A 14,972-nucleotide genomic window follows, 5' to 3' on the forward strand; every position below is an offset into this window, starting at 1 on the left:
TTCCACATTCATTTTATAGCTCTAAACACTTACTACTTTATGTCAACACTTTATTTCTTCTCTTCAATTTTGGGAGAATCATCAGAGACAATGTTTCCTTTTTTTTTTTTTTATATTTTTTTTTTTTCCATACTGTTCCAAACAGTATGGGGGGGGGGGGGGGGGATGATAATAATAATGATAATAAAGACATAACTACAGGTTCAGTAGCCTACATCAAATTGTTACAACAAAATAAAGAGCAATATTGCTACATTATTCAGCCTTGAGGAAATCCAGGAAGGGCTGCCACACGGTTTTGAATTGACGATGCGATTTAAGCTCGATGGAACGTATATCCTCCAGTTGTATGACGTGAAACAGTTCACACAGCCAAACTTTAAAACATGGAGGGTCTGAGGATTTCCAGTTTAAAAGTATTATTTTTTTAGCAAGAGTCATGCCCATCAATAGCGATCTTTGCTGGAAGATTGGAAAAGTTTCCAATGTCTCTGAAGATCCCAGAATTGCAATTCCATGGTCCGGCTTGACCTCTTTTTGGAAAATTTTTGAGAAAAAGTCAAATATAGCAGTCCAAAAATTAAACCATTTAGGACAAAACCAAAACATGTGTGACAAGGAACCTTCTTTTATTTTACATCTGTCACAGACTGGAGAAACAGAATTGTATATTTTACTCAGTTTAGTTTTGGAGTAATATAATCTATGCACCACTTTAAATTGTATTAGCCCATGTCTTGAATTTCTTAAACAATCTTGAATCTTCCCAAGACTTTCATTCCAAATTTCATCAGATATTTCATCAGATATTAAATCCTTGGCCCAGGCTTCTTTTATATACTCTGTGTTCACAGGCAATTGGAAAACATTAACACAGCATGAAATCAAATGTGTAGAGCTTGGACTCAACGAAAAATATTGGTCAAATACATTAGGCTTTGGCTTGTTAATAAATTGTGCAATGACTGTTTAAACATAATGTCTCACTTGTAAATATCGAAAAAAATCAGAGATTGAATGAGATTGAATGTAGATTGTAATTGACTAAAAGATGCAAATTTATCATTTACATAAAGGTCCCCAATGCACCCCAAACCTTTACTTTTCCAGTCAATAAAACCTCGGTCTAACTGAGATGGCTTAAAAAAGTGATTATTAGCAATGGGTGTAAGGGTAGAGACGTCAGGTAATTTAAGGTATTTCCTAATTTGATTTAATATTCTTATTGAATTTTTAATTATCAAATTATTCCCTATTAATTTTGATGTAGGAGATGTTTCTGAGACAATGTTGATTCCTAAATTAAACATAACTGATAACTAAGGCTCCAGATTTCGCAAATTTCTCATATTGGTAACATATTATGAGATTTGCATTAAAACAACACAGTTTTGGATGAAACCTTCAGTCATATTTATATTGTTATATAAAATGGCAACGCATCAACAGATACAGTATGTCATAGTATGGTTTCTTGTCATTCATCTGTTTTTAGAGTCAGACCAGGGAACATACTCTGATGAATCCTGGGAATTGTCCGGAAGGTGTTTACCCTGCCAAGAAGGCTGTCAGTTCTGCAGGGATGACACACCGTGTCTGGCTCAGGAGGACACTGCCCTCCGCCTTGCCATGGTCTCCTTTCAAGGGTTCTGTATGCTCCTTGACTTCATCAGCATGGTGGTTGTCTACCACTTTCGTCGCAACAAGGTACGTATGTTTACAGAGCGTTAACTCATCTGCAAAGGCTTTGTACTCCATTCTGCTTTTATTCTGCTAGAGTTACCTGAGCCAAAGAAAAACTAGAGCTTGATTTCTGCTTGGGCATGTTTATTGGCCTGAAAGGCAAAGACTGCTTTTCAAAATACCGTATTTTATTTTTTCTCTCCTATTATTTCTCTCTCTCTCTCTCTCTCTCTCCTTCTCTCTCGTTTTTTAGAGAATCAAAGCATCTGGTCTTATACTTATTGAAGCGATACTTTCAGGATCTGTACTTCTCTACTTCCCTGTAAGTTCCAAGACTTTTTTTACTACCTTATCAAAATGAAAGAGGAATATCTGTTTTCCTCCCTTTCATGCTGTATATGTCACTATTTAAGATCAACGTAAAATGTTTGAATCCCATTTAACTTGGGAACTTATTTTACCGTTTTTACTTTTATTTATACCCTTAATCTTTTTAATACTTAATTCCTTTAAAGTATTAAAGTATTTAATACTTAAATTCCTTTAAGTATTAAAAGGATTAAGGCTATTAATAAAAGTAAAAACAGTAAAATAAGTTCTACTGCATTTGTGAAGTAGTCTTATATATGCAAATAGTTTATATATATATATTATATATTTTATTTTTATTTTTTTTAAATATTCACACATTCACTCTTACTTATGTGTCTGATATGTTGAAAACGCAAAACGTTTCTTGAGTCAAAAACATCTTAGGCCTACTTAATGCAGAGGAAGCTGCCTCTTTTCTGAGTTTTGTAGATGTTGATAGAGGAAGCGTCAGAGTTAGAGCCCCCTCTCCTTTAGTTGTGGGTTTATTTTAAAAAGCAATGAATAAATATCCATAAGTTTAGTTAGCCTGCTATTTAGCATAAGCCTGAACTACAGCAAAACAGAGTCCTCTCGCACACCACAATATGATTTGCGAGTTGGGAGAGAAAGGGTTTCTTGGTTTTTTATATAGTATATACAGTTGTGCTAAAAAATTATTAGTAAATATGACCAAAGAACGCTGTGAAGATAAATCTGATTCGTTAATCATTTTGATCTTTTATTTTAAATTTATTTTAAATTATATTAATTGTGAGCAATGTGTATTAGATAAAAAATATTTATTTCATAATGAGATTTAAAATTTGTATTCTCCAATGGAAAGTTTGGATGCAGATTTATTTTCACAGCCTTCTTTGGTCATATTTACTAAGGGTATGACCTAAAAATGATTTAGCCCTAATTTACTCATTCTACTCACTAAAATAATAGGATAAGACATTAATTTGGGTTTCTGCATTGCGTGTGATGACACAAGGGGGGAAGGTCTCAATGAAATCTGAATTCAGTGGTCACAGATTATGTTAACACCAGGTGGGAACAGTGCATCTTGACTGGCCACTTGGGATTGGTTCACTATATAAATATCTAATACAAGGTGGAAACAGACCAGAGGCAGTTTTAATTTCATGCTAACTTTAAAGGACCTTGCATCCAGGATGCAGCTGTAAAGATCCATTAGGGTTTTCTTGGTTTTATCCTCAGTTGACTGGTTTGTACATTCTGCACCTGAGGCTGTTTGAAATGCAGTGGTTGGCTTTTCATTTGGTCCTGTGCCATGGCTGGTCTAGTGTATTACATAAGCCTGTTCAATGTTGAAAGAGTGACATATTTATATCAGTTTAAGTCCAAGCTAAGAATTTGTTGGCCAGCTTTCAGTCACATTAACCATTTCAAATGCAAATCAAGGTCTCATTTTTGTCACATTTCCACGTTTAGCTGCTTCAGAAGGGCCAAGTGAAACCACATCAGAACATCTTCATTCTTCAACTAGATAACTTGTGTAAATTTCTTCCTGTGAATGAAAATTTGATCAAACAAAATGGGAGATGCCCTATATTTTATCACTTCTCATTTGAGAATACTTGTGTAAATTAAAAATTGAATCTGTCAGAACAGAATTCCTCAGCTGTAAAGAGGAGTCGTGTAAACTCTTAGATTCGGTGTTCTTGTTTGATTAAAAACAGGCACGTCATCTGTTGTGCTCCCGTCTTTGGTATTTTTCTCTGTTCTTAAGCTGAGCACACCTCCCAGACCATCTGTGATAGTTAACAGCTCCTGCATTTATATGAGAGATAGAGGGAGGATGAAACAGGGTAGGGATAGGAAGTTCTAAATGGGGGAGTGAATGAATTGCAGCCACTGATGTTTGGTTTATTTGCACAGTTATTTAGTTCTGGATTTACTAAAGGAAAACCAGGTAATGACACAAACCAAATCTATAACGAATGTAGTTGCATGCTGTTTAAATGTGAGGTTCTGTGAGTCCATCCTGCCGGAACACAAGGCCAAACTCCCTGATGTTATTGATTCAGTGCATCGTCTTGGTCAACTAAAGAAAGGTGCCACTAAGCCTCGAGGGATAATTATACAGTTTAGTGCTCGTATTTACCGCGATGCTGTCTGGAAGGCTGCAAAGAAGTCCACTTTCCTGCAGAACAACAAGCTACGTTTTGCCGAAGACCTGTCCTCAGCAGTCAGAGAGCGTAGGATGCAGCTGTGGCCGCTGGTGGCTAAAGCACGAGAACAAGGGAAAGCCGCCTACTTCGTTGGTGGTCGAGCTTTTGCCAACGGAACTGAACTTTTTCCAGATACCTGATTATGGTAAACGTCGCAACTGTCAATATGTGCCTTAAGCCGAGTTAAGCTATAATATTCAAAATACTAATTTTTCATTGTGTATATTTTTCTATCTGGTCTAAGAAACACTATATTTTTCAACTTTTTATAAAGGTTGTTGATTTTTTTTTTTAATGACACTCAACTGAATGTGTTCACAAGACAACGTCTTTTACATCCTGTTCATTTATTTGCAATGCTCTAAATAGCGTTTTATGTCTATTTAGTTGCTAATTTCTGTTATGTATTAAGTTGTCGACTGTGAACCTAGGTATCTCCTTAGTTTTCAGTGTTTCACTAAGTTTAGCTATGCTCCTTTAAGTTAATTGGTGCAGCTCCTTACTGTAAGGTTAAAGTCTAATTTCTTCTAAACTTCACCCTTTTATATTGTTCTATCAGTTGTTGTTAATACGTCTTTATCTATCATTACTCTCAATGCCAGGGGGATAAGGAATGTTGTTAAGCGCAAGGCGTTATTTTTGTTTCTCAAGCAGCATAAATCTGATTTCTGTTTCATTCAAGAATCACACTCAGTTCCGGACGATGGTAGATTTTGGAGATCCCAATGGGGGAATGATCTGTGGCAGGCTCATGGGTCTGAACACTCTGCTGGTGTTGCGACTCTAAAATATAGTTTTCCAGGGACTATTCTTTTATCTGTCAGTGATTCATCAGGTCATTTTATTTTTCAAGTATTAACCATTGAAAACTTTACTTTGATAGTTATTAATATATATGGCTATAATTGTAACCATGAGAATGACATATTGCTTGAAACCTTAGAGGAGCATATACAAAATACCCTTAATAACTTTCCAAATTCAGGTATAGTAATAGGGGGGGATTTTAACATGATTTTGGATCACAATATTGACTGTTGGCCTCCACGTGTTTCCGCTGCAGTAAATAATAACTTAATATTATTTATGAAAAAATTTAACTTGATTGATGTATGGAGATTTAACAACACTAACATAAGTGCTTTTACTTGGAGTAATAGAAGTACCACCAGACGTTCACGTTTGGACTATTGGTTAGTTTCTGATCATTTGAATATTGAGAAAATATCGGTTAATATTATCACAACCCCATTAACGGATCATAATGCAGTCTCCATCTTTATCCCTTTGCACTCTGCCCCCTCTACAAGATGTAGGAATGCTTACTGGAAACTAAACAGTTCGCTTCTAAAACACACTGTAGTAAAATCAAATATGAAGAATTTAATAATGAAATTCTGGAATAAAGCAAAGTCCGAGGGTGCTTTTGGTAGCAATTGGGAACTTCTAAAGTTTAAAACTGGCCAATATTTGAGAAATTATGGTAGTATTTTATCCAAAAATCGTAAATTGGAGGAAGAGAGAGTGGTTTCTAAAATAATTTCCTTATACCAGATGGACCCTGCAGATATATCAGAGGAGGATCGACTAACTTTAATTTCAGAACAACTTAAATTAAATGAGATCTACTCCAACAAAGCAAAAGGTGCCTTTATAAGGTCAAGAAAAAGGTGGATTGAAGAAGGGGAGCAGAACTCTGCCTATTTTTTTGGATTAGAAAGATATCATGGGAAACTTAATTTGATCCAGCAACTTAATATTAATGATACTGTAACGGATAATCCGAAGAGTATAGCTGTTTTTTGTGCTGACTTTTATAGTAATTTATACAAATCTAAATATTGCCATCAATCATCCACCACATTCTTGAACTCTCTTGTCGTCACTCCAATCTCTCAAGAAGATAGGAAACTCTGCGATGACCCTATAACTCTGCAGGATATTACATTTGCAATTGAACATTGTAAAACAAACAAATCTCCTGGTGTTGATGGCCTCTCTGCAGAGTTTTATCAGGCGTTTACACAAGAGTTAGCTCCCTTTTTACTTGAAGTAATTTTAGAAAGTGTTGGAAAAGGTTCTTTACCTCCTTCGCTGACCCAGGGCTTAATTACCTTAATCCCCAAACCCAATAAGGATCCACTGTTTATAGATAATTGGCGACCTATTTCATTACTAAACACTGACTACAAAATTTTTGCCTCAATTATTGCAAAACGATTAAAGAATGTTTTAGACCCTATTATTGATGAAGTCCAATCAGGATTCATGAGAAAAAGACACATTTCAAACAATATTCGGCTTGTCTTAGATATAATTGATTATTCATTTTTATGTCCTGATGATAGTTATATCTTTTTTTTTGGACTTTTATAAAGCCTTTGACACAGTAGAACATAACTTTATATTTCAAACTATTGAGAAATTTGGTTTTGGTGATTTTTTTTGTAAAGCTGTTAGAACAATGTATTGCAAAGGCAATAGCTCTATTAGACTAAAAAATGGGACTTCACCTAGATTTGAGCTGCAAAGAGGCATCCGACAAGGCTGCCCTGCCTCCCCCTACCTATTCATTTTATGTTCTCAACTTCTTTCCACCCATATTAAAAATAATACCCTAAAAGGAATTTCAATTGCTGAAAGAGAAGTTATCCTCACCCAACTTGCAGATGATACTACGTTATTTTTAAAAGATGCCAACCAAGTGCCAATTGCTATCAAAACAATAGAATTATTTTCAGCAGCTTCTGGACTCTGCTTAAATCTGAAGAAGTGTGAACTTTTTTCCCTTAAAGAAAGTGACACTTCCCAGATCTGTGGCATACCAATCAAAGATAAGATCACTTATCTAGGGATTACTATAATGAAAAATGAGGAGGAGAGATGCTCTGTAAACTTCAATTTGATTAGTGATAAGACAAAGAAAAAACTTAATCATTGGCTGCAGAGGGATTTATCCTTGAAAGGACGAGTATTGTTGACAAAGGCAGAAGGTTTATCCCGTCTTACATATGCAGCGATCCCCTTGTTTGTCAACAAAAAGCTCTGTAATTCCATTGACAATTTACTTTTCAATTTTATTTGGAAAAACAAAACACATTATGTGAAAAAAATCTGTTATCATGAACACCTTTGAACGTGGTGGTTTAAACTTTATTGATTTTACAACCCTTAATAATACTTTTAAAATTAATTGGATAAAGCAATTTCTAAATAATCCCACATCTACATGGAATTTTATACCTAACTATATCTTCTCTAAGGTTGGTGGTCTAGAATTTTTACTTTTAAGTGATTATAAAATAGAAAAAATTCCTTTAATTTTATCTAAATTCCATAAACAAATGCTCTTAGCATGGTCATTAATTTACAAACATAATTTCTCCCCACATAGGTGCTTCATCTGGAATAATCGGCTTATTAAATTCAAGAATAAATCCTTATTTTATAAGACTTGGTTCAATAATAACATTATTTTAGTGTCCCAACTAATAAATGATAGTGGATCATTGCTGAATTATTCTGAATTCCTTAACACTTTTGGCATTCCAATCATCCCAAGAGAGTTTGCAGTTGTTTTGGATGCCATCCCATCTGGTATTTTAACTCTCTTAAAAGGGGCTGGAAAACCAGCTTGCCTACCAGATCTGGACCCTAAGTTGACCTCAGTTGGTAAAATATGTTTTGCAACAACAATGAGGAATAATAATCGTAATATTCGCTTTTTATTCCAGAGAGATGTCACAAGCATACCTAATGTTGTTTCCTATTGGTCTAACTTTGTTGACAACCTGAATTGGGAGAACATTTGGAACCTTCCTTACAAATACCTCCTTACGAATAAAGTAAGAGAAGTCTCTTTCAAAATCATACATAGGTATTATCCTGCTAAGCATTATCTCCTTAGGTTTAAGTCTGACATATGTGTTAACTGTTCCTTTTGTGGAATATGTCCAGAAACAATGGTACATCTGTTCTGGCAATGCCCCTATGCCATCACTTTCTGGAAAGATCTATCCCGATACATTACTGTTAAACTGGTTGCTGATTTTTCTTTGTTTTGGAAAAATGTACTGTTTGGTTTCCATGATAACAAGAATAAAAAACACCAAGAAATATACCTAATTAATTTATTGATAATTTTAGGGAAATATCACATTCACAAAGCCAAATTTAGCAATTCTAAACCTTCTTTTATAGCTTTTGGTAAGGAGACGGAACAGTACATAAATTCCATTTATGATTCAAAAAATAAGAAGGCTGCTAAAACCATTCAGTTATGCTCTATCTTTAATGTATTTATTTGAAATTCCCCCTGGCTCTGCTCTTATCTGATATTTCTGTATTAATGACTCTATTTGTTGTGTTCTTATTCTTTGTATCGTACAGATTTAATAAAAAAAAAAAAAAAAGTGTCTGTACTCCTCCCCCGCCTGCAAACGGCAGATTTTGCCAGCTGGTGGCAGGCTAGTGTAGTTCATCTGGAACAAGCCTTAAAGGGGGGGTTAATTTTTTTTTTTTTTCTAGGCTTGATTGTGTTTTGGGGGCACAGTTTAACATGTCTTAATGCTTCGTTTTTTTTTTTTTAAATGCTGTATTTTTCATATATTTTATCTTTATTCTACACCTCTGTTTCCACTGTCATATGAACGGCTCGTTTGACTTCCTGCTTCTATGAAGCCACTCCCTCCGACATACGCAATGTGCTCAGATTGGTCAGCAGGTTGGTTACTGGCCCAGTCTCGTGATTCGCTGAAGCGTCCGGAAACGCCACGCCCCTTACCATTCGTAGTTACGCGCTTAGGTGGAAAGTAAAAAGCGCCTACATTGCTGTATCAAATTGAGCCGAATCAGACCCAGATGAAGAGGAAAAAGTAGAACCTCTGCAATCGCGGCTTTTGAAGGATGTTTATGAATGGTATTTCATTTAGTATTTGTGTCAAAGTGTTTAGATAAGCTGTCACTGCTGTTTGTTAGCTTTCAGCAAGGCCGGACTTACCATTGGGCTTGACTGGGCTCAAGCCCATGGGCCCCGCCCAATAGGGGGCCCCGCCCATTTACGTTAGATTTTTTCAATAATATGTCAGTCTTTTAATTTTTCATTTAAAGTTTGTTGATTGGACTAGCATTGTTACCTGGTCCTGCCCCTGCAATGAAAATTTTAATTTAATAGACCCTTTTCACAATGACGTCAGTTAACTTCCGCCTATCCGCAAAGCAGTGTATCAGTTGTTACCTTCGCGCCGGCGACTTCTCGGGAAAATGCTTTAATAACTTTAAATGCGAACGGTTTATGTCAAGGATTTACACAGTCGGCTTCTTCAGGTAATGATATTTATTATTTACTTTCTGAAACTGCCTTGGTTAGGGTTTCCACGAGCAGAAACTTTTGCAATGTTGTCATTGAATTGAGTTTTATCACAACGATTGTGTGTCCACACAAATCTGTTATCCTATTTGGAATAAAAGGAATATTGTCTTTAAAAAAATCTTTATTTTTAGAAATTGGTAGGCTATATGATAATGTTCTTGTGAGATTTATTTACAAATAATGGAAATCTGGAAGTGTACGTCCATAATAGTCCGAAGAATTAATAGTGTGAAGATTTGAGATAATTTTACATCATACCAGTTTAAACTGAACTGCTGCAATATATTAAGATTGTATAATTTGTAAGAAGTGTATTGAAAATACAAAACGGAAGTAGCCTATGTGTTCATTTAATGTTATTCCCTGGAGAAATAATTTGATTTTGTTCATTTGCTGCTATAACAATGAGTACTGTTGTAAATCCTCTGTATATTTTTGTATGCACGATCTTGTTCTGCAATAAAGAGACGAATGACAATGTTTTTTTACTATGGTAAAAATGCCATGTACATGAGTCAGTTTTTACAACATTAACAGTTCTCATGTAGAAATAGTATTATATTAAACACAATTTGTATTATTATGTATGCCATATTTATCGAAATACAAGTATAAAAATAGACTTTGATATTTAAAAAGAATAAGCTTATGTTGATCTTCATTGTACAAAGGCCTGTAGGCGCTGAAATAAGTAGTGCATTAAGGTTTGAATGAATAGTTTTTTACTGCACGTAAATGTTGGAAACATGCGTTTATTTCACAAATATATATAAACAGCTTCATCTGCAATAAAGACAGCAAAGTGCATGTATGGCTTCAGTACGTATTCAACTCCTCCGACTTTAAGCAGCAAATCGCACCGATCGGTAAGTTTTTTTTTGAGATCTGCGGCTGCCAAATACCTCACCTTGAATTTACATGAAATTGGCCGACTACAGCCATCCTTTAACCACATTTGTGGCATATGTACAAATGTTGAGTGCACTTCATTCGAGTCGCGCTAGTATTCCACTATGCTGACAGAAGGCACTTCCTATATTAAAATTGCTATCTTATATTAGCCTACCACTAAATTTGAACAAAGTTAGGCATGTTCTATGAAGTTCTATTTATGTATTTTTGCTAGAGTACTAAATTACATCTAATGATCTTTAAAATGCCATGGTAATGAGAAAATGCTTATTTAATTTTGTTATATATTATTCTCTAAGATTGTAATTTATGTGATGTAGTAGACATACTGTAGGTCAAAGTCAGCCTAACACTGCCTATATGTATACTGGAGATGTATATAATCTATACAATATGTCAGACTTACCAAGAACAGATTTATACACTCATAGATTTAGCTATTTATATGTAATACAAATGATTTGTAATGATTGCAACCTTACAAGGTATTTGTTTGTTTTTCAGTATGTTTTCCAGGTAAATAAGTGTTTTATTGTCATTCTGACCAAGATATTTGTGCATTGCAATAAACACCATGATCACTTTGAACTTTTTTAATCATTATTTATTTATTAGAAAACCTTTTTTAATAATTGATCATATAAATAAATTATAACGTTCTTTTTTTTAAACATGTAACTCTGTATACTGTACTAGTCACCTTTTGAAAGTAGCTTTGCACTTCAAATAACGATTGGATCGATTATATTGTTATTCGCCACCAGATGGCGACAAATTACTTAAAAAAACATTTGTCATTGAATCGTTCATTCAGGAGATTCGTTCAAAATGCTGATTCATCTATGAAACAAGTGTATTTGATTGAGGAATTTAATCATTCATTCAAACCAAAGTTTTTTTTAAATAAATGATTCCGATTAACAATTAACATTTTTATAGACTTAACAAAATAACATAATTTATGATTATTGCTGAAGTTGTTTGTTCAGAATCGTGATCTCTATTTTTATTCTCAGTTTATCCAGAATTGTGTAGCTCTAATACATAGCTTGTGTATGTATCATTTTGTTCTATTTAAAGTAATGTATAGAAGGTAGGGCCCGAAAGTGACTCAAGCCCAGGGGCCCCCACCACCCTAAGTCCTGCCCTGGCTTTCAATATACAGTTTTATCCTGATTAAAGCTTTCCTGTAGTAAATACATGCCTGAGTAGTCGCATTTTTGTAAATGTAGCGTTTAATTTATAGCATGAACAACTGTTTGTCTATGAACATAGAAGTTTGTTGGTGTTTGTTGCACTAGAATTTAGCTAACTGGCAAGCAAAAAACGAGTTGCTCTTTGTATACGTCCTAGATGCATTAAAAATAGCAACAGAACTATAACATTACGTTTAAAAGACAAACAATAAAACGTACTTACAGTTTGGGGCTGATAAACAGCAGCTTCTGCTTTTAAAGTGGGAACTGCTTCATCTTTCAGTAAAAGTCTTTGTGTAAATCCAGCATTGAACACGTGTAGATTCTGGAATCTGTCTTCAGCACCGCATCCAGTGTAGAAAATATCACAGATAATAATGGGTTCTATATCTTTTGACGCGTCGCGTTGCGCAGCTCGCGTTCGGTGTAAACAACTCTTCCGCTTTCATTATGCTGCGCCACATGGCTTCGCCCACTTTGTTGCGTGTTCCCGGGGGCAGTGTTTATGTTAATAACATTATGATGTCACCAACCCGGGAAGAAGCTCGCTGTAGTCCAAACCACCCGTTTTTGTAGGCAATAAAATGCCATAACTTTAAAAGACAATATCTCCGTGTGCATTGAACTTTCAGCGCTGTAACTTTGCAGATACTGTTTATGCTCAAGCAGCAACATTACACACTAACTAAAGTTAAAAAAGTGAAATCGCATGCAACCCCCCCTTTAAGGCCTTTGCACACTGAGTCCAAAATTTACGCATGCGTTTTTATTTATAATCCTAAAAATTCGTCACGCACAGAGACCTTGCACACCGAGTCCAATTCATGAGTCAACAATTCATGAATCCGTTGTGGAAAAAAAAAAAAAAAAAAAAAAAAATACAAAATGAAGTCTTCAAGCAGTGAGCACGATTTAGTTGTCCTCCCTTTTCTTAAAAAGATAAAAAGAAAGAGGAAATATTGGGTCCATCCAATCCCGAGATTGCATAGAGAGAAAGGAGAGCTGCGCGTGATTATCCCGAGCGTTTCAGGATGTGGCTCAGTTTGATGCTTTTCTACTGGCACAATATGTCTTTATATTCGGTCTCTTTGTATTCCTCACGTTGTTTGTCATTCAGTGCTGTTGTTTTGTGCTGTAGACGACGTGGATCAGGTTGTCAGATGGCATTCTGGATTTTTGCGTTCACGTACGTTGGCTCTGAATTGTCAAAACGTCTCTCAAAATGCGTGCCATCATGGATGCGAAAAATGCCGTAAATCGAACCTGATCCAAATAGTTTTATGACGGACGAAAGTTTCGGAGGCAGTGTGTAAATGTGTTTGACATAACATGAGGTCGAATTTATTTTTTAATGTGCGAAAGTTTTGCATGCAAATGTTGGACTCAGTGTGCAAATGCCTTTACGTCTGAGATCGTATTATTATAGGGAGATGAGAGGGTCTGTATCTCTTACCATTGGAGAAAGCGTAACGGCTAACTTAATCACGTGCGGCACCTCTCAGCCTATCTTGTAATGGCAGTGACATCAGTCGCAACATTCCCTAGTCTGCCTTCTCTGAAAAAAATACATTTTTATCAAGCTAAAATCTACATATAGTTCCCAACGAAAGTATTGTTTAGTTTAAAATATGCTGAAGATTAGCAAACATGCTGTCGATTAATGAAATGATTAGCTATTTCCCCACAGAAGCTGTTTAATCAGCATAGTGAAGCCTCTCATTCATTTACATCCATTCAAAAACAGCCTCTGGTTTCCTTCCCTGCATACCGCCAGAGGCGGAGCATTAGCATTAGCTGTTATGCTTTTTTGGCTAAAGGTTGCAGGCTTGCATCTTTGCTTATGTTCCTGTTTGTCATGTGATTCTCTTATCCCATCACATGATCTTGCCATGTGTTTCCCTTGTCAATGTGTCATGTTCTGATTGGTTGTTATAGTCGTGTGCCCCATTTTCTCAATGGTTAATTGTTTACCTGTTCACAGGTGTTCCTTGTTAGTAGTTTTGTCCTTGTGTATATATAGCCCTCATGTTTCCATTGTCTCTTTTCTAGTTTTGTTTCCCTTACTGCTGTTGGTCAGTTTAAGTTCTTGTTTAAGTTCTTGTTTAAGTTCTTGTTTAAGTTCGTGTTTAAGTTCGTGTTTAAGTTCGTGTTTAAGTTCGTGTTTCAAATAGAGTAAAGTCACGTCATTGTTTATCTGTTCACTTTTATATTTAATAAAAGTACTCTTGGGTTAAGTCTGTTCACCTTCAGTGGACTTCCTTGTTATAGGCTCTCTATCCATCAATCTTCTTGAAAAAGGTTGAAGACCACTGGTTTGGTGAATTGATCCCTAAATGTTTAAAAAATGGCAATAATAAGCAATAACTAAAAATAAAGCAAAGCATTATCTTCATTGTAAGCCAAAAATGACATGCTTCAATAAAAAGCATTCACAGAACCGTAATGGTGTAATTAAAATTATCTGTCTTCCTCTCTAACGCCTGTTTCACACATAATCCGTCTGCAGTGCGTGTGCGGTCCGTATGCAGTGCGTATGTGTTGCTGAAGCAGGAAGCGGCCATTGTGCTTTCACACAGCACACGTTTGCAGTGCGTAATGTTATATTCATTACGCTTATATATTTACAGTTGCTGGAGTAGTTTAGTACACGTAAACATGACACAAAGATTTGAAAACTTACTGTCGACACAAACAGCCGACGAAACTGCTTCCCATGCCTTTTCCTTCGCATTCAAATCTTTGTACAATACATTCTGCGGGTCATACAGAATTTTATGTTTTTCCACCTCAACGATAAGACGAGTGTCATCCATGTCACCTTGTTTTTGAATAGGTCCGCCTGTCACGTCATTGCCTGCTGGGATGCGAGTTTCCCTCCAACGGGGAAAAACATATCTGATCGCATTATGCAAGTAAACACTGTTCATTTTTTTTTTTAAATAAAATAATTGTTTTGAAATGATACAACTGAACTGTGAAATTGAAATGTTTCCTTTTGGCATGAATATAACTTGTTGCTGGCATGGCGTTAAATCATAAAAAAAAAAAAAAATTCTTTATGTAATGTACTAAATGTACAAAATAGTTTAAATGTGCATAATTTCTTTTTTTCTCTTTTTTTTTTTACAATTTCAGGTCAATCCATGCTCATTTTGCCCACGTGCAGCACAGCAAAAATAGACTCGGTACGTAAACGATTGCTGCACTGCTGCAGACGCACCGCTCCTGGAACGCAATGACGGACCGCAACCGCGTGCAGTG

General features: G+C 35.5%; 1 protein-coding gene across 1 annotated transcript in view; it reads left to right on the top strand.

The window, feature by feature from the left end:
- gpr158b (G protein-coupled receptor 158b) overlaps positions 1-14,972 on the top strand; it is an 85,312-nt gene that overhangs the window by 41,143 nt on the left and 29,197 nt on the right. Inside the window, exons 4-5 of the mRNA XM_067362686.1 lie at positions 1,496-1,707; positions 1,937-2,005. Of these exons, the coding sequence (XP_067218787.1) occupies positions 1,496-1,707; positions 1,937-2,005 (281 nt within the window). The remainder of the gene's footprint in view (positions 1-1,495; positions 1,708-1,936; positions 2,006-14,972) is intronic.

Source organism: Chanodichthys erythropterus, chromosome 16 (genome assembly GCF_024489055.1).
Source record: "Chanodichthys erythropterus isolate Z2021 chromosome 16, ASM2448905v1, whole genome shotgun sequence".
Lineage (NCBI taxonomy): Eukaryota > Metazoa > Chordata > Actinopteri > Cypriniformes > Xenocyprididae > Chanodichthys > Chanodichthys erythropterus.